The sequence below is a fragment of the Photinus pyralis genome, unplaced genomic scaffold (genome assembly GCF_008802855.1).
Source record: "Photinus pyralis isolate 1611_PpyrPB1 unplaced genomic scaffold, Ppyr1.3 Ppyr1.4_LG5, whole genome shotgun sequence".
In the NCBI taxonomy this organism is placed as follows: Eukaryota; Metazoa; Arthropoda; class Insecta; order Coleoptera; family Lampyridae; genus Photinus; species Photinus pyralis.
Window position 1 is genome coordinate 6,142,565 of NW_022170596.1, and position 25,828 is coordinate 6,168,392.

The 25,828-nt window shown below is 36.7% G+C and overlaps 1 protein-coding gene across 1 annotated transcript in view; it reads right to left on the bottom strand.

The window, feature by feature from the left end:
• Positions 1 to 25,828, bottom strand: part of LOC116172628 (neuroligin-1) — an 83,326-nt gene that overhangs the window by 12,620 nt on the left and 44,878 nt on the right. The window contains exon 4 of the mRNA XM_031489865.1: positions 3,806 to 3,936. Within this exon, the coding sequence (XP_031345725.1) occupies positions 3,806 to 3,936 (131 nt within the window). The remainder of the gene's footprint in view (positions 1 to 3,805; positions 3,937 to 25,828) is intronic.

Genomic DNA, 25,828 nt, shown 5'->3' on the forward strand with positions numbered 1-25,828 from the left:
AGTAACCTTGAGATTCGGTCATCACGCCTAAACATTTCCTCCTTTCGAGTGCTACCTGGTGACCTCAAAAAATGAGTCAGTCTTGTTCGATCGGTCGTTGATTCCTAAACCCCTGTTTCTCTCCAGACGTGGAAAGTAGGTTAAGGCACCATTCAGTTGTTCAACCCAAGTGTCAGGTGGAAAGTAGACCAAGAATGTTCAATCCCGGAAACTGAGTTCAATATTTGCCCTTCAAATAATGATATTGGAAAGATATTATGTATACTTCACCCTTAACTAATGTTTTGCCTCTATAAAAGAGCTCCGCTATCATTGTGTCAAGAGATAAGTGATAGCGGGTAAACAGTCACGGATAATTTTAATGTCCCTCACACCCTGGCCTTTCCAGGCTCTCTATATCCTCTCAACACGTCCTCTAGCTCTCTACTTTCTCTCTCTAGATGCTCTACACTTGCTCCCTACTTGCTCTACACCTGCTTTCTATCTACTCCCTACCTTTGAAGTTCAAATACGATCACTCAAAAATTCATACATTCGAACGTAATAGTATATTAAGTATGGAGAACGGTAAGGGATTTTTACCGTTCGAAGACAATTGTTTGGAGGAGGAGCGAAGCGACGACTCCAATTATTGTATGAGAACGGTAACCCTTAACGTTCAACGTGCTTATAAAATTTTTTGCGCGATCGAAATTAAAATTATGCAACCAATATAAATAACTAAGAAATTAACGAGCAGAATAAATCGAAATGATCGAAGTGGTATGGTGTACATCACTAGGTAACCAGTTTACTTGTCAAAATTGAAATGAATAATTTCATAAAATTGTGCATGTGTCTGATGTAATTTGCTAGCTTTGCACTTCTATTATGACTTTATGAGCGAGGTATTCGCCGGTGGTCGAATGGTATGTCGAGATTCTTTACAGAACAAAATTGTAATTGGAACCAATGTGTTAAGAAAAACGAAAGCACATCTTCAAACACATTGATCTCTATTGCTTCAGGTTAAAATGAAGAACGTGTTCTTTCTATAGGAAACAACAGCACAAATTGTACGTTTTGTAACAATAATTAAAGATTAAATGTAATGTAAGACTGTTGATTTTGAACCGATTGTTTTTAAAAAGGCGTCGGTAAGTATTTTTGCTGTTCCGTTTTTAGATCGGTAAGTAATTTTGGCGTCGTCGTAATCATAGCAACTGGTAAATTCTACGTACTGTCATGGAAACACCTATGGTAAATAGTCAGAAATGACCGATCGCGCAAAAAAGTCATATAGGACATCATTTGCGCACAATGGGTGGCTTCCGACGTCCGAAGAATTACAGTGACACTTCACCTTTGAGAACGTCACCTTGACCTCCTTTCCAAAGTTGCCGCTAGGTGGCGAGCAGTTCAGAGTACGACAATGTATCACTACTCTCAAGCACTTCTACCTGCATGTGAGTCCCCTACAGACCAAGACTCTTTCTCAATGATCAGCACCCACACCACTCCTTGGTCTAAGTCCACCAATCACGTAGAAATTGTGCTGATTGTGTGACTGACTCATGTGATTCGGTCGAAATAAAGCTTCTCTTGAAGAAGAACACCGTGTCGTCGTGGCACTATTCTGCCATACGCGGAGAATAACATTATAGAACGAACCTGATCAGTTTAATTAGAGCCATCTCGTTTCGGAAATATCTATTTATGGAAGTGCATGTTGCTCTACTAGTCCGGTCAAAATAGACATTCACCCTTGCATAAATTCCTAAGAAACTGAAAGTTTACACGAACGTTAGGGATACCATTATAATGTAATTATGAAAAGTCCCCATCGATCCCGTGTGTGCAAAAAATTTTATTCAAGGTCAAAGTTCGCAAAAATGGGTTTTTTGGATTTTTTAGCGAAATGGTTAGTTTTATGATAAAAATAGGTCAGACAAAAATTGGAGATCATGCAATTATCTACAAAAATTGTTCTTACACTTTTCCCCCTAACATTCAGTATTTCTGAGAAAAGCGATTGAAGGGTTGACTAAAGCTGTATTCCCCATAACATGCGTGGCTACGCTGCCTATGCACATCATTGGACTAATAATATAAATCAAACTATTAGTCTGCGTGACTAATACATTAATATTGAATGATACGTGCCCGTATTTCTGCTTTTTTTGTTATGGTCCCAACAAAATGTCATTAGTATGCAACCTTCTCTGGTATTGAAAACATGTGGTACAGTAGGACATCGATTATCCGAACTAATTGGGACGGATAGTGCTTCGGATAATCAAAAGTTCGGTTAATCAAACAGTAGTTTCAAAATACAATCCTGTATGAAACAGGATGAAAAAAATGGGTGCAAATTTGAACAAACTCTATTATGTTTTCAATTAAATAAATTGTGTAGTAAAACGACTTAGATTGTGTACAATATCACAGAAGAAAGGGGTTGGAAGTTAATTGATAATGTCTTCGAACCAATCCTAACATTACTTCCACCTGCACCAGATAAGCTCCTTAATACTATTTTTTGCAACTGCAAAAAGGGTTGTAATTCGAAATGCGGCTGCAAAAAAGTAGGTTTATTTTGTTCAACAGGCAACAGCCAGCATGCACCAGACGAAACACCTGATGTATCACTGTTTGAACAATTTACGTCGACTCAGGAAGAGGAAGACGAAGAAAAACAAGAAGAATTTTATGGAGAAAGAGAAGACGAAAAAGAAGAATACATTGATTATTATTCTACTAGGATTAAATAAAATAGACCGTGGAGACGGCCTACTGGGGAAACCACGTTAAAAAGAACGCGTCAAGAGAATACACTTCAGTAAATTTTGGAATCGCTTTTAAGTATTGAATCTTAGGAGAAAAAGTGTAAGGACATTTTTTGTATATAACTGCATGATCTACAATTTTTTCTAGCCTATTTTTATCATAAAACTAACCATAAAATCCAAAAAACCCATTTTTGCGAACTTTGACCGTGAATAAAACTTTTTGCACACATGGGATCAATGGAGACTTTTCACAATTTAATTATAATGGTATCCCTAACGTTCATGTGAATTTTCAGCTTCTTGGGAATTTATGCAAGGATACCCCTATTTTTCGGGCTAACTTGACCGGACTATACTACTACCACTAGAGAGAGATTTAAGAGCATTTAAACGAACCCGAGACCCCGTGGCTACAGAACGCCAAGAGAAAATGTTTTAGTGTTGAAAAATTCCGACTACTTTCGGAGGACGGAGATTTATTTTTTACTGAAGTTATTTAAAAAGATATTTCGAAATAAATGACACATTATTATGGCCACTTTTTTCACTCTACAAGATGCTACTTTTAAATGTTAAGTTTGACGTCAGCTATCATCAACTGTTTTCTTATGGGTCATTTTTACTTTTTGTGTCATTTGATAGAGAATTTTTTCTAATTTCAAATATGTAAACATTTCGGGCAGAAGGTGACTAGAGTATAGCACACGGAAAATAATAAATACACCGCATTGAAAATGTTGTGTAGGCTTAGGATACATTTTCTCCACTTACACGGCTCGAAGGATCAACTCAATTTATACTTAAAACAACCTAAAATTTTGCCTGAAGACGCATATAATGTAAATTTACTATTATCAACAGTGAATGAAGATAAAGGACGTTATTTAGTACAATCAGTGGTGGGTTTCGTAGTAAACCGTAGTAAATTTAATTTTCCTGTCTTCTCTAAATGCCTCTGTTAGTCGAACATTATCGTGTAATGATATACAAACAAACTTGTACCATGATTACAATGCTATAGAACGTTAAACACATACCCAACTCAAGATACAACTGATTGATGGTGTCATATGTATCCCAAAACGGCGTGCTACTCTCGTCATTAGTTTGCGTGCCCTTATTCAAAGTTTCAACCGTCGATGCGCTGGGTGTCGGTCCGTTTGGGTCCCTGAAACAAATATTTCACGTTACTAATAATCTCCCTTCATCATCAGTTCTAAAGAGGTCCAATATTGAGTTTTTAGTATAAAAAAATAATAGGTTTCATTTATTTATTGGTTTAATAATATCAGCCGGGATAAGACGAATAAAATTCAGCTGCGTTCCTTATTTTATTTTATTGACTAATTTCCTTTTATTGGCCATAAAATATGTCAGCAAAATTTTGCTCCGGCCATCGAAATCTGAAGTTGTACAATACAAGCTCCCGAGAAGAGCGTTATAACCACATCATAAACTTTAAGACAATTCTATCGTGAAACATAAATTCCCCCATTTTGTATATGACGCGATTCAATTTGAGGGTTTTTTTCTCTCGGTAATTGACGGTAGGTAATTGAAAAGCACTGCGGCGTAACAATAGAATTGCTATAATTGATCTTCGGAGTGGGCGAGTAAATTAAAGAAATTCCTATTTTAAATTTTCCAATATGTGCAATGGGATAGGTCAATTTGCTCATTGGATTTAAGCCAAAGCGGACTGCTTGATATACGTCCCTTGCATGACGAAGCAAGCTGCGGAAATCACAAATGTACGTTTCCGTTGTACTATTTTACATACGATTTGTTTCCAACAAGAAGAGCCGTGCTTTATAAATTACAGCCACTGTGTGTCTTTAGAATACATAGTTTCGAGCATGTAAACTTCTAAAAAAGAATTCTCTGAAATTTTGTAGAGAGAATTCTGCAGATTTGAACTAAATAAGTTGGTGATGTCACATAGAAACTCAATAATCCACGAATATGTAGTTTCATAACTACAGACTTCTCCTGGGTCCTCAATCTCTGATCCGTGAATAAGTGACATTACGTTCAATATATGAAAATTGAGATGGATAAGTTAAGCGCATTCTCATATAGTCAATGGTACCTACAGAGATTTATTTCGCTCAGTCTGTCATTTTGTTCATCGTTTATGATTTCAAATGATATTCAGTATCGACCTTAATACATAAGTTGTCGTTACAAATTATTGCTAATTTAATGCATCAAACGGAATAGTTTGCTTAATAATATTCTCACCCGTCAGAATATTTACATAGAAAATATTTGCACGAATAATAAACGACTCTGTTAATGATTTATGCCAATCGAATTATGATAACCAAACAGTCGCCGACTGTATGCGACTTAAGAGCAGTTTTTAATTTATGTAATAACTGGCACAAATGGTTTTAATTGTTTAAGAATGTCATTTTTTAAAGGAAAGTCAGGAGTTACCAATGCACGAGTACTGAAGAAAGATAGGTACATCTAGAATGTATGATCAAATATGATAAAAAAGAATTTAAATCGAAAATTTCTTCTTCTATGTTGCGAGTTATCTTTTGAACAAGTGTAAATCGTAAACACCTGGTACGGAGCGAATCCCGACTTCATTTTTTATTTCTGATCTACAAAGTGCATTAAAAATAAAAAGACCCGTGAGTCCTCAATTTTTATTTGCGAGTAAAATAAACCCAAAATAAATTATGAAAAGCTCTGTTTTTAGTCCGAATTTGAAACGCTTCAGTCTAAATACGTCACAAACCTACAACCAATCACGTAGAAGTGAGCCGGCAACCTTGTGCGAAGGTCTGACGTTTGTCGGATTTGACGTTTTAAGAGCCATGTTTAACTGCATCGGACGCGAAAGTGAACGACAAGTGACAAATGCCTGTGACAGATGACGCAAATTACAAATGACATTCTCCTGCAATATTGCCAATTCGTTATGTCATCTGAATGGTTCTAGGAGCTGATTGGTCGAGCTTACTACGTCACAGAGCACGCCACAATCATATCCTTTTGAATAAACCCTTAAAACGGCACATGTTCATTATTTTTTAGCTAATCAGTCTCTATTTTTAAGTAAACTTTTACTGTCCAAAAAAATGTTTTAATGGTTTCAGGTACACGCTTATTAAATCAGAACTACGGAATTCAACTATACTGTAAACCCCATTGTATAGAAAGTTATTATTATTACATGGACACGTCACCGTTAAATTATTAACGGGAATAGTGTGTATACTAGAATGGGTGAAGATGTAGTTACTAAAGGCATCAACGAAACGTTGTTATACTTGCGTACGATCTGGTCATACATCAAAGAGTTGTAAATATCCAGTGAAATGTATCGTATGCAGCAAGAGGCATTATATAGTTCTATATCCTGATCTAAAGGCGGGTGATACAAAATTTAAAAAAATGGAAAGTATGTTGAAGGTGACATTGTATAAAAGTCCGGGGAAACCAAATACATCTAAGGAAGTGTGTTCATGGATCGCTCTTGGAAGCAATTCTCCCATATATTGAAAGATTTTCCGTCGAAATTGCAGAAGGAACGTTTTCTTATAATACTTTGGGGGTGCTTCCATAGTTTCTAGGATGGACACAAAACAGTAAAGAGTTCATCTTCAAATTTCAAATCTCATTTTGACCTATACGATGAAAACAAAATTTGCATTGGAATATCTAAACTGTCAAACGATAATTGGATGAAAGAGTTACATGAATGAATTGTTTTATCAGCTATTCCACAAACACCAACCTTCCTGGAAAAAGTCCTGTCAAATTTTTTGCGTATGAAAGCTCGAGGAGTCATTAAGTCGCGAGATACAACATAAGCGAGAAATACGGTACGCTCCAGGTAAATTTAATCCGGTCGTTGTGGAGGGAGCTATGCAGATTGTAAACTGCCGATTTTGCTGATTTGTAGAGAGACTAGTTGGTTGTAAGAGTCCAAGGCGAAGTAACCATGAGAATGTCGGGTTAGCGGTGGTAGAGCACGAGTGGAAGAATAATCGTAGGAAGATTAACGTCGAACCGTGATACAGCCCCAGTAGCCGAGTTGTAAGAATAAAAATTGTTAATATGGAGATAAACCAAAAGCGCATTTGCAGTACTGGAAAATCAAGGAATTCTGTGAATCATGAAGGGATTATCGTGAATATTCAGAAAATATTTTTTCGTAAAAAAAGCGAGCGGCCAAGGTGGAACTAATAAAAAAGTCGAAAGGTTTCAATCAAAAAAACCGGGATTTTTATTTTCAAAAATGTAAACAATCGAAAGTACGAATAGGTAGGTGCGTAGAACAGGACCACCTTTCCCGGCACTTTTTGTGACATCACAAGGTCTTGGCCTTTGAATTTTCCAGGTTACGCCACAAAGTCATGGCCTTGGATTCTGGCCTCAAGTTTTGGGCATCATTGCATTTGACTTTGCCCCTAAATGCTGACACAAGGTCGTGGCTTTGGAATTTACCCGATGTAAAGAAAGTCATGGGATTAGTAAAAGGAATTTCCCGATTGCGTAACTAGGGAGTGACCTTGTTTATGAATCAGCGTCTTGGTGCCATTTAGCTAAGGCATGATCTTGTTCTTAGGACGAACCATTGCAATCTATGCGATTAGGGCGACCAAGCAAAAGCAAAGCGTTCAATAAATATATAAGATTAGAGATGCCATATTGAAAAACCTCAGCTACTCTTAAAAATGACAAATAATGCATTTCAAATTTACCATATCTCAAATTTGATCAAAATCGTATGAATAGTTTAAAAAATGGGAATGGTAAAATTGGTCGATTATTTTTGATTCTTCAGATTTTATTAGATTGATTTTGAAATCAGACTTTGATTTTGATCAATTATTAATTCTACTACGCGATTTAAAGGGAGCGATAGAGAAGAACAAGAAGAGATTGCCATAGTGCAAACCCTAAGCTACTCTTAAAAAATGGCAAATTATTCATTTCTAATCTGACAAAGAGGAAAGGCTCCCTTTAAATCGCGTAGCAGAATTAATTAATTGATCAAAATCAAAGTTTAATTTCAACAGAAAGAATTAGATTAATTCAATTAAATCCTCAATTTAGCTAAAATTAGAAATATTAAGATAAATAAGATTTATTTGTACGGAAGCCCGAAAGCAACTTGCATTTATGCTACACTTATCAAAAACCCTAGCAAAAACCTCTCGCAGTAACGGTTACAGTTTCGTAAAGTTTTGGTTGCACACATGTTTAGGATAATATATTTTTTTTTATCTTTTTAGTGTGGTCCTTTTCTTATGGCACAATTTCAAACCGTAACTTTGTTGTGTGTTATATAGTCTAAATCTAAACCGTTTCCGTAACTAGTTATAAGGTTACTAGATCTACAGCTTATTTACAAGATATATTATTGGTTATTCCTAATAGGCTTACGTGTGGCCAGTATGCTGAAGATCCGTGCGATTACACGAAGCTGTTCAATCGATATACTAGAAAGGCAAAGTTTAGGATCGTGATTCACAAGACCTTCCAACCCTATATGTTACAAATGGAATTTCATCTAAGTAATACAAGCTAACTTCATGGTTAGTAATTTTGTCATTATAAACTCAGGAAATATCCATACAGTATATGTATGTATAGAGGCTCTTTGCGTATCTATATGCAAATTAGTTGACATGTATGTTAGCAGTTCGAAATGAATGCACCATATGTATAGTTAAGACTTAACAAGCAAAGGATTTGGTGTTGGCAGAATAGTGCGGCGAACGCGCCCCCTTCACCCCTTTCGAATATTACAGATCTTTACTTATCGTGCAAGAGTATATTAAAAAGGAAGCCAACAGTTAATCTGAAACAAACGTGAACATTTACAAGCAATTAAGCAATTTTGTCAAATAAATGAAGTGTCTTAAGGATAATGTTGCACATTAATTTGAACCCCTTAGAAAACCTGAGATAATAAATTATTAAGCTCGGCGTTAAATTCGACGGAGCTTCCATTTAAATGATTTCCGCTTTTTCGAATAGGTGGATTTTGAGTGAATGTTGTCTTAGTAATCGCATTTTTCAAGTCTGTGTCGCCTTGCTTTTATTGAGATAAAAATCCATAATTTTATTCTGGACGGGCTCGATTTGTTTGCTGATCGAATGGGATGATAATGTATAAATAAGTGATCACAAAGTTCGCAATTTGAGCGTGCCGTGAAGTGTTTGAAAATACAGTGCTGTTGGATTTGACCACAGAAATCTTTGTATTCGTACGGTTTACACTGTCAAGTACACAATTCTGATATCGAACGATAAATGAAATTGCAGTGAACCAAATGAGAAACCAGCTTTCGACACAGATACGAGATAAGAAAAATACCGCATTCGATAAAACTCGTGTAATGACTAATTTTTTTTAAAATTTTTATTTAATATTTACAATCTGTTTCAGATGAACAATAAGTAAATTAAACTAACTACGACATGCCAAGAGCAATCCACTGAAGACTCTCTGACTCTAATATGGCCCCCTTTTGGTGATTTCTGTTTGTCATAGCAAGGGGATGACTAATGATTGATATGCAATTATGTTTAGTTTCTTTTTATGTCGTACTGTAGTGTGTTTAAATCGAAATCGATCCAAATTCCACTTTATTTTATACGTTTTACTTATTTAAATATATGTTATGTTTACGATGAATATTACAAATCAACCCTTAATTGTGGCAACGTTTCTTTCTATCTGACACCTATTTAAACTTCAGTGAAAAAAAAAGAAATATGTCTAACGAAGTTCAACTCATTTAAAGGTATATTCTCATAGAAGTTGACTAAACCAACTTTATTTATTTATTTATTCTCCCACTTGTTCTAGGCCCTCAACAGGCATACGCCCAATTACAGAGTGACCCGCAAGGAACTAATGGGCGTGTTTTAATCCCGAAGCTGCATCAAGCACCCAAGTGATTAGGATGCACCTTAGCCCTGTGGTATATACGTTATTTTTTGTACTCCGGTAATTAGTTACAGCAATTTCAATGGCCTACATTTGAAAGAAAGAATTTGGTTTGATTGTAAAATCAAGATACCTTGCAATGCTATGATTGATAAGCTAGAATAATAATATCAATTTAATTTAAAGATTCTTATACAAAATAACCGTGCGTAACTTATAATTCAAAACGCCTCAGAAGCCGGATGAAGCTATGATTGTGTTTCAAATCCAAAAAGATGTCTAGAAAACGGTATAATGACTACCAAATTTGGTTCAAGAACCAAAATGTATATTTGAAGGTAAGCGATATAATCATTAAATTGTGTTTTTGACAACCGATTTTTATACAAATAAAAAAAAATTAATTGAATTAAAATTATTTTCAGGATTCTTTTTGAGGGTGACTTATTCCAAATTCAACCATGCAACTGAATTAAATTGTAACGGGCTACTTTAACTTGCCAAAGGAAATAATGTTAAGGGATTCATAATCATAACTGTCACTCTAGATTTTTTATACATTTATCGGAGACCCTCGCTTGTAATTTGGCGCTAATTAGATACCGCGGCCACATTTAATCATGAACGAATCGGATTCGTTCCCTTACTCCAATCAAATGCGCATAAATACCGTCCATTAAAACCCATGGCCGTTAAATAGTGCGAATTCAGTGCTTCACACGAAACGCGAATATCACGAGTAATCCAGAATGGGCTGTTTTGGGCACGAAAAACCTATTAAAGTAGTATTATCGTTTGTTAACGCTCGTCCAACTGTCACCAGCAACTTTCCCAAGCCATTTATTGGTCATACGAAACCTAACCTTACAAAATTAAAGGGCTTCCGTTACAGGTTGATCTGGAAATACTTGAGTTCTGGTCAGAATTGAAAAGGCAGAAAAATTTAAAATTGAGTTTCAAAACAAACATTCTTTGAGGTTGGTAGTGACTTCATTTATTTCAGTGCAGTGAATTGATTATAAAACATGTTTAAAGTCTCCGCCATTGGGCTGACAACTCAATTTCATTCTGCGCTTCCTTTCTAGCTTTGGACGTCTAATTCAAAGTTCCACAGTGAATGCTTCTTGAAGTTCAGCAAGTGTGTGGAGACAGTTTTGGTCGTTTTCTAACGTTTGCACCACGAAAGAATGTTAAAGACTTTCTCTATAATTAATTTGTTAATGGTGTTCACATAAGGGCAAGATGCCTTCATTTTTATGGCACATTTACGCAGTGGTATCCGGAATCCTATTGGAACTTTGAGCTATTCGCTGTAGTCGTGCATTGAACAGTGAAAGCGTTAATGTCAAAAATTATCCTCGATAGAAGGTGTAATTTGGCAATAAACAAACCGTAGGTCTAAACCAGATAAATATCGAACGTCACGTAAATTATCTAGAATGGATCTGTTGTATGGAAAAGGGTAGGCGTCTCATTCCGTCACAGCGCTTAGTTTCCGAAAATCTACACAAACAGCGTTATCCCCTTTACCCTGCTTCTAGAAAGTCGCAGAGGCTGAGTTAGATACAATGATAGAATTGGGAGTTGTTGAATCGCTAATCTATGGTCTAGTCGGATATTTTGCTCGTAAAAAAAGGATAAAGCTCCCCTTCTCACGAGGCGTTTTCGCAGTGTCCCAAGTGGCCAGGCGGTATGTGACCTATTATTGCAGCGCTACTGTGTAGCGGGTACAACTGTTAAGTGGTTCAGCAGCGCTACCATGTATCGTGCGACGTGTTTGACCGGGAGATGGACGCAGACGACCTTTTGTTGTTTCTACATTTACTAAAGAAATTGCGAAAAAAAGCATTAATTTTGGATTCATGGCCATTTTCTATCTCGAGCAGAGAAAGGTTTTTCATCATACATTTTACGATGACCTACAGTGTCGATCTGAGAGACTTCCTTATCCATTGTCACAAGTTCGTACATACAACGGAATTGAACTTTTCGCAACAAAATTGTCGCGCGGTAGCGCTTCTGAGAATCGCTTCCCTCTGTGAATCGCACCGTGTGAAGGGGTCTCGCTACCATCAGTGCGCGCTTAAATAGCGGTAGTCTGCTACAAGTCGCGTAGGCGCGCCACAGAGCGTTATTTTCTCCACCGGAGGCGCCACTCTGTAGCGTTTTAACTGTTGGGGCATCCGAAATCTTCTGCGTTGCGAAAACGTGTTTAAAATATTGGCGCCGCCGAGCACCACCGCAAAGCAACGCCGCTTAGCAACCTAGTGTGAACGCGCCCTAAGACGTATCGCTTCTGTGTAACTTTCAAAACAAAACGCTGTGACCGAAACAGACGCCTATCCTCTTCCATACATCACCTCCACCTAGATAATTCACGTGGCGCTCAATATTGATCTAGTTTAGACGTACGGTTTGCATCTTGACAAATTCCACTTTCTCAGCTGTTTTTTATTATAAAGCAACAAAAGTTAGTGTTCAAGTCTAGATATTTTGAATTTTTGATGTCCGTTTTAGTGATGGATAACGGAACGACAGTTCTATTTATTCTAATAAGTAGACTTGAAATTCTGTGTGACATTTACTCTTTTTCTGTGGTTGAGACGAAAGTATGGCAACGTGTACAGAGAGATGCTGAAAGTTATGGCATGGATGAGTGAGTGCGATAGATAAACAGATAGATGCGGAGGTATGATATCCAAAAGAAGAGATAGAGAACACTAAATACGTAGCTAAATTAATGATGCAGTTTTAGAAGTTAAAATAAAATTTGCGCATGACAGGGAATAATTAAGGCAAGGGTGTGTGCAGTAGTTGAAAAAGTAGCTATCCGGTATAATACTTACATCATACCTCGTCATAAAATCAGCAAGTATAAAAGCGATCAGAGTGGAGGCTTCCTCGACCAGAGATTAAGATGTGTGCGATTTTCGGGATAGCACCACGTCAACGTTTCGCCCACAATCGTAAGAGGCTTGATAAGGCAAGGAAAACCAATAATAATAAAAGTAAAAAATAAAGTACATATGTAAAACTCTTGCCAATGGGTCAAAGGGACCAGAACGCGTAACCTTACTAAACTGCCACGCTGGAACATTAAAAAGAGAAGGCTAAACCTGGCTGTTTAAACCAATTCCACCAGGAGAAATTATATACCTGCTATGAAACTTTAAAAGATATGGTAATATGTGGGCGCTACCTCGTTCAATTGTGTCGTTAGCAAACTAGACCGTCCTTATTTGAGGCACAAAGGAGGCGTTTAATACGGAAAGAATAACTGACTTTAACCTTCTAGCTTTTCTTCAAGCTTATCAGGGTTCTGAATTTATTCAGTGGATTGAGGATGCCTAATAATTAAAACACGTAGGAGAATAATTAATACGTCTATAAGTTAGGGACATCGTATACAGAAGCCCTTTTTTGGACGTCATATATAAATTATCAAGCACAGTGCAACCATTTCCCCATTCTCCACGTCATTTATCCACGGAAAACTGAAAATACATAGGAAATACTTTTCGGGATTTTTTATGGCAAACCAATACTTCCCTTTGCATTCAACATTTGGTATTGAGTTGACTATTGTAAATTCGGATTCACCACGTATTACTATCGAAAGTTTGTGGTTTATGTCTACCTCAATAATTACAGTTCTAGCAGGTGTTGTTCCTATTAAGCGTGTGGCACGTCTAAGACTGTTCAGTGTTCAGCATTAATCCGAACTCGATGTATTGAAACGGCTCGGAGTTTCTGGGTTAATTGATGATTAAACGTAACGCTAGGTTTATGGTATTTTAATGCGATGAGATCTCAACTTGAGCGAATAATTCAGTTTCGGTCAAGTTTCCGTAGTAGATGTCAGGAAGTTAAGTAGACTGGGATTTTCTATAGATAAAAAAGCAGAGGTTAATGAAAAGTACCTAAACAAGGAAATTGGTGAACCACACGCGCGGTCTCATACAAAACGAATACGTTTATATTAGCCCCTCTTTCGGCAAAAATATTTATTTTTTTACAATGGAATTGTAACTTACGACGTTATTACGCACTATTGAATTTGAATGTTTTCGCAAAGGGGTGCGAATAATGGAAATAATTGCTTTAGGAAGCGGGGAACAACTTTGAATTTTGATCGATACGATTTTCACAAGCGTTAGGTTGGTTAGGCAATGCGTGTTCATCCATCTACATGGAAATTGCTTGACAAGGGCTAATCTACACAATTCGAATTGTTGCGTACCTTTATTTGAGTATATTGAAAATTGACAATTATTAATGGCAATAAAATTGCGGCTTGAGGTTAAATTGATAACACCATCATCATTTCTCAGAGCTAGTTTGAAGAATTTTATGTATAGTGTAACGAGCCTTTCGTTAGGATAAAAACTGAATTTTGTTTATTTTAATAAGAAATTGATCAATCGCTGCATTTGTTTATGATAATTTCAATCAGGTTCAATAAATTTTATTGACGTCTGTGGATTTTTATATACATATAATAGCTAGCTCAATCGGTTTAATAACGTTACCTCAATGCTCCAAAAAGGTAATAATTAATTTCATCTGTAAGGTAGAGCCCACTTAACCAACTTTTACACATCCACTACTGCTCAAACCTGTTGACAATAATTTAAAAAATTAATTGTTAAGCAAAATTAAGTCATAGTCGATCTGTTGCAAAAGTTTATTTAAGTCACTACGTGATCACTTTCATATCAAAGGTTACGTTTCTTTATAAATGGTTTTGCATGTCCTTGTCTAGGTAAATATTTTGGTTTTATTTTCGAAAATATTAACACAATCTGGTACCTAAATGGGGAATTTCGCTAATTAAATTATCAACCAGTTACAAAATAAATTCCCCCAGTTAAGTACTATTCAAATAAACGGAAAAAAAAACAAAATATCTGATTGAAATTCTTTACATTATCAGAATAATTTCTATGGTATAATAAATTGAAATGTATGGAAATTCTACGCTACCCCTAAAGTATCAATATTACTTCCTCTGAGTTACAAAACCGATATTTACGGTACTTTTTCAATCTCAATTCGATGTTTGCGTTTTCACCTTCGGTTTTTCCTCTAAAAACCAGTGCTCTCGAATGGCCTTGAAAATTTATGGGGTTGATGACCTCGGATGACCATGAAAATGCAATTTGACACCTTAAAAATGGGGTCAACGCCCTCAGATGACCTTGAAAATTTATAGGCGCAATGACCTCAGATAACTTTGATAATATAATTTGATGCCACAACAAAACGGAACCAACGACCTCGTATGACCTTCACATTTTATGGGGGGCCAATTTAATGACCACGGATGTCCTTGAAAATGTTATTTAATAACAAAAAAGTGAGGTCAATGTCCTCGAATGACGAAATTTTATGGAATGAATGAATGGGAATGTCATTTGATGCCTCAAAAATGGGTTCAATAACCTCGAATGGCCTTGAAAATTAATGAGGTCAACGACCTCGGATGACATTAAAAATGAGGTCACAGTCACCGACCACGTGACACGACTATCACCTTGACCTAATTTCCAAGGCCACCTTCCACGTGCCACGCGAATGCCATCTTGAACTAATTCCCAAGGTCACCGGTACGGGACCTTGACCTACTTTCCACGGCCACCGCCAGCGACCTTGAACTGAGCCAGGAACCCCCTGTATAACTACAGGTTTACAAATAGGAATAGTATTAAGGTTCACACGTGTACTCGGCCTTGATCATCGCGTTTACACCAAGTAGTTTAGTCCTCAATGTTACTTTGTGCGGTAAATTTGTTTGTAGTCATTTTTATACGGACCAGTTTTGCGATTTGTTAGTTTTATTAGTGATTTTTCTGGTGCTCTGACTGGAACAATGGATTTTTAGTGACTATCCTGGTGATTCTTCTAAGATGTCTTTTCTAGAGAGCTTCATAGTGTACCTACTAGTGATTTTTAAACCGTTCTTTTTGGTTACTTTTCTACTGAATGTTCAACGTCTTTTCTAAAACCTATGATAGAGATCTTTGTAGTCCTTTAGAAATTCTTCTAGTAGGTACTTCATCTGGTGTTTTTTTTCATTAATTTTCTAGGTTTTTACCCGTAATAAATTGATTTGATTTATTGTCTTATTTATTTATTTTATTTATTGTCCCTCTTGTTCTAGGCCCTCAACAGGCTTACGCCCAATTACAGAGTGACCCGCATAATGCCTTTTAGAGGTGCCCCTGCAGAAGGTCTTAAGTTGTTCTATTCTACTGCGGTATTTACCTTACGAATTAGGAAAACTGCAGGAAAACCTAATTCGGAGTAGCCGGCAGAATGCTCGAAACTGGTGTAAGGAAATTCCCATCTTTGCCACAGATGAACAATTCACCTCAAACCCGACCTCCGGATTTATAGCCCAACGCTCTACCACTGAACTATAAGCCGGTAATTCCTAGTGTGTGTCCTGTTGCATTATTAATATATATCTTTTAGTAGTTAGTGATTTTTCTAGTTGTATATCTAACGATTTTTCTTATGACTCTTTCAGTGGAATTTGTCTTTTCTAGTTCCCTTTTGAGCTTCCGTTCTAATGTTCTTACTAGTGCCTCTTTTGGTAGTCTGTTCTGTAATGTCTTTTTTAGTGAGCCTTCTTTTGTGCCCTGCTGACACTGCCTTCTGCCTAGATAAATCCATTCTTGGTAACTCTTTTACAGTCTTTCCTATCGACCTTTCTAATAGCCTTTGTTCCTTTTTGGTTTTTTCGGAGACTTATCTCGTATGTTTTTTAAAAACATTTCTAATGGTTTTTCCAATGACGACTTTTCTACTGATTTTTCCACCGTCTTGAAAGTGGCGTTTTTTAAGTCTCTTCTAGTTACTTCGCTAGTGTCTAGTGATTTTTAGAGTAGGTATCTTTGTTGCGCCCCAAAAGTAGAAACCTTATCTGTAGTTATTCCTTTGAAATTCCTTCAAAAAATAATCCTTAGTACGCCCTGTATATAAATATTTCGCCTGCCTCTTCAATCGAACATTCGATTCGAATACAAGATGTCATAGTAGAACCGTGATCAATGAGCATGGCTGTTAAAAAGCACCATGTCATTTCGCAGAATATAGTTTTATCTTCGTGAAGAAATTCGTCTTTATCTCGTCAGCATAGCAAGATTTCATCGTTTGTGTCGCTGCAAATCATCGCCTTGGTCGTCTAAGACCTCCTTTCGTAATATTTTATAGTACATGTGCGCTCCGTATCCACGCCAAACAGGATTTAGAATCGGTTTACTTTTTTGTATTTTTAATCATTAAACACGTTAACCATTAGTGTCGATATGATTTCAAGCATTCCACACAAAAAATATTGAAGCTTTGCTTTACACATATCATTTGGTCCTTCAAGCCAGATTTTAGCAATCCTTTTTAGATAGTTTCCAGTAATCTTTGCAGACGTAGAGCCCTTTATAATGATTTTTCTAGTGATGGTAACATTTCCAGTTACGGTGACCGTACACGAGGCGCATTTTGCAATCGGACCGACCATACAATTGCCGTCGCCTTCCAGCAAACGGAAGTCACCACATGAAATACTGTACAATACGTACACGGATATTCACGGTAGTCGAAACGCGCATCTGCAGTGCGTTCGCTGCCGATCTCCGCCGAGAGGTCGTCTCGTCTGCTACCGTACACGAATTGCAGTACTCAACTGTGTCAAGTCAAGACGAGACGGAATTCATTTTTACCTCTACGATCGCAGCGAAAGGACGTAAAAATCCGTAATATCGAAGCTGACGACTACAACCACGGAATGTAGGACAAAACAACGTTCCTGTTTTATTTGAGACGGTCAGGTTGTAGTCGCCTTAACTGCAAGTGACGTGACCACAATTCTGTCATTATCCAAAAATACTTGTCCTATCATGTAAACAAACCACTTATTTTCTTGACCAAATCAATTAACTATTAGGCCCGGCGCACATTGAGACCTACGAGAGATACGCAACATAACCCACGGACACACGCGCTCTGTGTATTGTTGAAATTACTAAACAATCTGTGTCACAGACACTGTGAGGCGTCAAATATGAGCCGTATGGTATCTTACATTGTGTCATAATATGTATTTGCAAAATACAACGCGTGTGTTGCCGTGGCTTGCGTTGCGTGTGTCGCGTGCGTCTCAATGTGCGCCGGGCCTTAACGTATATGATCCAATTTATACAGAAAATAATAGCTAACAAATAATTTCTGAACATAAGAAAATTCTGCACAAAGAAAACACCTGCACAGAAATGCATAGAAGTGTTTTGAAGCATTAAGCGGCAGTAGCAGATTGTAATTACGGTTTGAAAAACGAAGTTTCCTTCTTCACCAATACGTTTTTCCGTGAAATGGATTTATTGCCGAATTTTTGATGAAATAATGAGAAATACACCCGAAAATGAACTAATTCGCATATCACTAGATGAGAAAAATCTTCTTTCGATTGGTGTCTTTATAAACCCTCTAAGTTAACATGGGGATCCACGATCTGCAAAAAACGTGTTTCCCATGTTAATTGCCCTTTGTTCGGTTTTGTAGTATTCACCTGGTATAATAACAAGAGCGCGAAGTTCAATTTCGCGCATTGCGACTGACTGTCAGTCAAATGCGCGAAATAACTTCGCGCTAGCGTTATATACAATATTTTTTCTACAACTGAACCGATTGTTAATTAAATTTGCTTTTAAGTTCAACTTTGTCATGGGCGCGAAATACTTTTTTTCATTGTTGACGTTTTCGCGCACGTTGTCAAGAGCAACCTCACTTATTAATTAACCGTTTAAAAATCTAGTACTTCGTGTAAAATAATGAAGATGAAGATTTGTTGTTCTTCATCGCATGTAATAAGCGAGGTAGCTTTCCTGTATGTGTCTGACCAGGTTCTTTTGTTCTACTACTGTTTCCTGGCTTTTCCAATCTCGAATGCTACGACACTGAGGGTCGCGGGTTCGGCCATGGATTTTTTTAACTGAGTCCCATGGCAAATGTACTACTAAATGGTTTAAGAATCCCTTAGACGCTATTAGCAAGTTGAACATTGTGAGGTTTAAGTTGCATGTTATTTGTGAGTGACCAAGGCTGAACAGCCCTTCACTATGGTTTTGAAATAAGTATAGGTATACACAATTTTTAAGAATTCATTAGCGCCCTCGGGCCCTACATTTGGAAATGGAGAAATTTGCTCATGTGGGTGAATTTAACCCACGCCGTAACTCGCGTATGTTACAATTTTTTATTAGACATACCATACCTGACCAATTGCAGAGGAGGTACGTAACCGCTACAACGAATTTTAGTAAATTAAAGTGTTCTTGTGATTCCAATTTTCCGTTTTGATATCTTTATTAGCATAAAAAATGCGGAAATGGAAAACAAAAAGCGCAAATGTGTCCACTGCAAAGTTAAACGATATCGGGATGACCATTCATGGCAACGAAGGCAATTAAGTTTGCAAATTTGCATTTAAAAGGGAAAAGAAAGCGAAAAATATCCAGCAAAAAAAACCTTTTTGTCAAACGTTTTAGGAACATCAATATTTTATTATCGCGTTGCTGACCTTTCACTAAAAGTCTCGTAGGATTTGCTATACAAACATTTCCTCCATAAAACAAATCCAAAAGGATTAAGAGCAATTTCTAGGCACTAATTCGCACATTTTAATACCTCATTTAAATACGTAATCGTTTTACTTGTAAAAGTGCTGTTTCAAGATCGTAGACTAAAAATAAAGGAAGGCACTCGTTTTGACCTCAAAAGTAGTTGCTTTGGCACAGAACCAAAATGACATTCGCCGACTCTGTGAGCGGTATCTACCCAAGCGACTTTTTCTATAAAAATAATTATGCAAAATTGTGTCGTAGTTTATTGAAGCGCAAATACCACAACTTGGAACAAACCTTAAACTGAAATTAAAACCAGATCGATACATTTACTATTTTATTTTACTAGGTACGCCAAGATTGAAGTTGTGTTTTATTATTTTGTAATGCGTTCCTCGCTACAAAATCGCATTTTGCCAAATTATCGCTTCCATATATGAACAAGGTTTGTATCTAGCTTTAGATGAGGAAATTGTTGACTTTTGATTTTGGATAAACATGAGAAATTATTGCTTTTATTAATTTGATAAGGCATTGTGAAATGATAAAGGTGCAGATGCTTTTCATATTGTATAAAATGTTTAGAAATTATGTATTAGATTTAAAAGTAAATTGGTCTAGATAAAGCAATAATTGATAACATTTTGTTTATATGATAAGTGATTTAGAATGGCAAAAATAGTGAAGTTTTGAATGCAGACATTTTTAAATGTTCGGCGACTTAGTTTTGTGAATTTTGTGTTTGCTTTGTACCGGTACAATCTTGCGTTTGAAATTTAAATTTTGTCACGTGTGTTTACAAACCCAGTAAATTTAGAGTCTTGGCTAATTTGGGCAAGCCCGGTGTGTGATTTAAAGTTGTCATGTCATGTCAAAAGCTAGACTATTATTATTATTTATTAGGTAAATCAAATTATTCTTGACAAGTTAATGATGAAACACATGTCATAGACACATCTTTATTTTTTATACAAGCAAATTCTGAAGGTGGTGTATACAAACGCAAATAAATAAGAAATAGGTATAGAAACCCCTTTTATGAACAGAATTAGAATTTTATGGTTTAGTGTTCTTTGTTTTTTTTTGTATTATTGATTGATTTTTCCAATGAATACAATTGAATGTATACCATTTTGTATACGTAGTAGGCGAGGTCGAGTTATTAACGATAACATACGCATCTACGTCACATGGGTTGTTACCATGGAAGCAGACCTCACTAATCTAGCGGTTCCGTTTTGCTCAGGCGCAAATTGCCTTAGACACAAAAGATGCTGCTTTACTGTTGGTTAAAAATAAGACGTCAAACTGCAAAGTTGCGTCGGATCCCTTATTGGTTTGGTATAAACAGCCAAACGCACGCGAGACGAAAGGTGATTGGTAGTGTCTATGAAGGTGTACAATTGTACATCTCGCTTGAATTTAGTAGGCCTAGCTGTCGACTCTTAAGAGGAAGCTTCCAACAAATAACACAAAGAACCCTTATTCATCTATGCGGTGAATGAAAAATAAACGCAAAAGGAATTCTGGTTTCTGAAGAATAATGGATTAATGATTGGATCTGGAATACGGGGTGAATTAATGATCGAGTCAAGATTAATGAGTTCTGGTAGGCACGTGATCGTGTAAGAAGTCTCAAGAAGTGCCTTTAGTCAAATCCAAAATCAAACCCTTACAGTAACAATGAGAAGCATACACGAGTTTCAAAGGACGGGGACGACAACAAGCGGCATCTAACGGAGGAATTTTACAACACTACAGGGTATTATCAAATAAAATTACTACGTTACCATTTTTGATTTTTTATACTCGTACTTATATACAACATTAATTATACACTTGCAGCACCCCCACAAGGTAAATTCCATTTGATTGAATATGTTAAAATAATCAGTTCAAAATGTTTGTAATTAATCATGATAAACATTAGATCAGATACACAAACAATGGAACTTAATTATGAAAAAATATTGCTGTGTGCACTGGTACGCGAACACTACACCATCCACAAAACACCTGTCTAGCTAGCTGAAAACACATCAAAATTGAAACTTAGAATTCTATAATCTCTCTTCGTTCACATCCGGAATATGCTATAAGAAAAATCCAAATATTGATTTAAAATCTCTCACATTGACTTGATGGCCGCGATCACCTGCTGAAAATTCCAAATAGTTTATTACACAACTTTTAATTATCACCTGAAATAACTGCGTACGAATGCCAAAGATCTATTCTGAAAAACGTGAAACAAAATGCAAGAAAGAAAAGTTTACAAAGCTTGTTCGGAAAAATTACTCCGTACGCAGACGGTCAACAAATAAAATAATAAATCTTAAATTACATAGTTTTTTAGTAATTCAAATAATCTGGTCGTATGAGGTTTGCAACATTCAAGCACGCTTAACTTATACACAAACGCTGAAAGCTTCTGAATTTCACTAAACTTGATGACAAAATCCAGTTGGTTGAAAAAATTAACAAATTTTCGATAGCTGTTCGGATGCTAGAAATCTTTATCTTTTAATAAAAAAAACACATCAAAAGGTCTCACTGCGCTACACTGATTCCTCATTTAACTCGACAACACTTTTCTGTAATCGAACAGCATGCGTTAAACTTATCCCACAACTTTGGTTAACTTGCATCTGCCCAGATGCGGACCTCCGGTAATTTCCGTTCCGTTATTAGGAGATTTTAGACTCCCATTGCTAATTTAAACCTAGAATAGAAACGGAAATGGTTGCTCGTTCGCACGTAGATAAGCAGACCTATCCCTGATCTGATAATTCCAAGTAACAATGCAAGGCATTAGAGCTAGCATTAGAGTGACCATAAATACCGGTAGCTAATTTGATGTGCTACACAGCAACATCTCTTGATTAGGTTATGTTTAGTATCATTGGAAGCGCGCTAATTTGTCAAGATGTTTAAGACTTGTCCCAGATTTTTATAACAGGGGCCGTTAATTAATTAGTTAAGACGTATGTATTTTTGAACGTTGGCACCCGAGTACGACGGCTGGCTGGAAAATCCAGCGTTACTTTTCCAAATTACTATGAAACAGGCTGTATAGTGTATATTGCTGATCCCGGATAAGAGAAAACATCGCGCGCAAAAAGGAGTCTATGCTGCAAACGGTGTATTATGATATAGCATGCACTGAAGCTCAAAAAAATAACGATTGTGTAGTTGGGACGTGTCATTCTAAATTAGAAAAAATTTAATGAAGTGAAGAATCGCGTTTACCTATTACTGCAAGTACGTTACTAAAATGCACTAGCGTGACATGATTAATTACATTTTTTGGACAGATAATGAAGAAGGACCAAACAACTACAATTTATAAACGATATTTTCCCATTTTAAGGGCGCGCGTCGTTAATATGTTCGTGCGTGGGTACGTTATTGCCTAATGTGGCATGAAGTTTATTGTATTGGTTTATTTTTATACGATCTAGAGTTCATTTAATTAATTTCCCAATTAAATCCCGTTGATTTATCCAATTAAATTGTTATTTGCTTTTGAACATTAAACGAAAGTTAATTTATCATGCTCGCCTCGTTAAACGGCCAAACGTAATGATGTTTAAAGGTTTTCGCTTTTCCAATCAAGTCGGTCTAACAACAAATTTTGGATTAATAGATGCCGCGTATCTCCCCGAGTTTCCATTAATGTTCCGGGGTAAAGTAGTTCACACCCCATTAGAGGGCGAGAGTTGGATGAGTCGTTTGTGAAAGCTCCATTGTTAGATAGGTATATATAGTACCTAAGTCTGCGAAATTCGAGATGTTCTCGAAAATGACCGTGGTGTCACCGCAACTAAGCGCCGAGTTTCGGGTTCAAAGCTCAATAATCCTCTAAAAGTATTTCATTACAAGAGTAGGCTAAAAGTTTTCGATTAAATCCGTTTCGCACGGAGCATTGTTTCGTTCTGTTAATATGCAAAAATATTTAGTTGAGCGTTCCCGTTTTACTTATTATAGGGAAATAAAGTTCATCAGCAGAGTAGGTAGATTGTGGGGGAGCTTAATTGGAAGGATAAAATGAAATTGAGAATAGTTTAGTGCTTTCAATTGATTTTCAAATTAGCACTTTTGGTATTTATGGGGAGTAACCAGCTGTGTGCTGAATTTTACTGCAATAGAAGTGTGAAGCATATAGGCAAATAGTGGCAGAATGGCTTGTGAATGCTCACGTCGTCACGTTGTATAAGCACAAGACGTAACTATCCCTCAAACTGGCCACTTCATTAAACACAGCATTAGGTATTATAATAGTTTATCACCACAGCCCTTTTTGTGTGGTCATTTAACGCATGTATCAAGAATAGGGATCTTTAGCAGATAATGTTCTAAAACACTGAAAAGATCACACTATGTACATATAATTAGTTATTGTGTGGGCATAATGTAATTCAGCGCTACCAGAGGAAGAAGGACGTAAATTTGATAATCGGGTGCTGTACATTAAAATCAAACGTGGTTTCGTGGTGCTTCAAAGGCGGGGAGTGTGCATATTCAATAGAAGTATGTAGAATTAAGTCGTATTGATTCATCTTTGTGTTCTTGGTTGCTGCAGTTTGGGACATCGACATTAAACTATTTATTTATAATTGAATTTATTGCAGCATTTAGTTCCTTTTGCAGTTCAAATAACGATTATTACTGTTTCTTTACAATCGCTTCATTTTCAGTCCGTACATGGAGATAGACACACAAGACAGTGTACAGAGCTAAATTACACCATGCTTTCATTACACAATACCCACATTTAACGCACTTAACTGAGCAACGTATTGCAATTTGCAAATCACCGTAGGTAACACGTAGGAACAAATAAAGCAAGAAACTGAAACACAAACAACACACTCACCGTACAAGATTTTAGTATATTTAGTATAAGAATTGGATCGGTGTATGAATTTTGGTTAGAATCGGCCGTAGGGATATTGGTTCGCTCGTGCCGTCGTTTCGGGTTATTACGTTGCGAGCCTTCTTGTAGAGGTATACAGATGGAGATGACGAATTTGACAGCCTAATCGTCGTGTAAAAATTACTGCTAGCGTTGGTCTTAATGGAAGTTTCCAGTTGGGTTTTTTGGCTTGCAGAAAGCAGGGGATTGCCTTGATGCCGCTTGCGGGATCCAACCATTTAACTACGTCGATTTGTGGATTTTTGGAGTCACGCGTTAATGTTTCGGCGGACGTGACGTTTCGGCTGACAAAGCGTTTCGGCGGACGAGGTGTGTCGACGGTGGTACCTATCGGCGGTTGGCGAAGCACGTGGCGGAGGCTGTCGAGTAGTTGCGGGCGCTGACTTCAGTCTACGAAAATTTGATCGCGAAGGGTGTAAAGGTTGAGAGAAGCGCAGTGACAGCTTGAATGTAAAGATCGTAAATTTTACCCTTAGAAAATTTGGGTTGTTTTATAAACGAACGAAAATACTCCTGAGTGGCCGTGATAAATTTTAATAGAAGAAAATTGGTCTCTAACCAAAAATGAGGGGCATTCTACAAAAATAATTTAATTTAATTATTTAATTAATTTAATTTAGCGACGATAAAATAAATTCGTTTTGTCGTCGGATCAACACTACATCCTAAGAATTTTAAGGTGAGTTAAGGATAAATAATTTAATAGAGACAACTACATGTGTAAACGCATAAAGTTTTTTTGTCCGACATCGCATGTGCAAACTAATCGCTTAATATCGTTGACCTGGTGAATTTGGATCCACTTAATCTGGGACGAAATGTATGCCAAAATTTGTCAACTTTCCGTAGATAAAGAACTTCATATACCAACAAATTCGCACTGAGACCTAGGGGAATTTCTAACAAAGACGAACTCTATGGAGATCGATGCCACATCAAACTAATGCGGACTAGAAGTTACTGAGATTTTATTGTTATGGTCAAATTTAAAAATAAGGAACCTCTAAGTTATTATGGTAACGTTATAATCTATTAGAAAATAAGTTTTATAGTTCCTGTGTGCGTTAATAGGACTGGGGGCAGTTAATTGTGAGACTAATTGAAATTTTCAGTTTTTGAAGCAGCTCCCATTTAGGTACAAAGCTATGTCAGCACCATTTCACGATCAAGGTTCACGGGAAAAACATGTCTTAAACGCAAGGTGTGGGATTTGCATTTTTCTATAGGATGTGTTTTGTGTTTAATAGCGGTGAATAGTTTGTATATTACAGTATAGGGTAGAGTGGGGCAGATTTGAACACTTTTTTTCAATAGCTTATTCTTTTACAGCTATTACATGTGTACAATACCCAAAGGTACTGGAGATAGATAAATATTGCTGTGTTATTTCGTCTGGCAGGACCAAATTTGGGGATTCGTAAGTAGGATGGACAAGGGCGGTTTCCTATTTTCTATGTAATTAATTTTCTTAATCTAAATTTTTGTTTTGTGTCGTTGGTTACTGAAACAGAAATTATTGTTACGAGAAAGAGGTCAAGGTTTGTTTTTGCGTACATTTTTAAGTTCATTTTTAATTTTCTTTAAC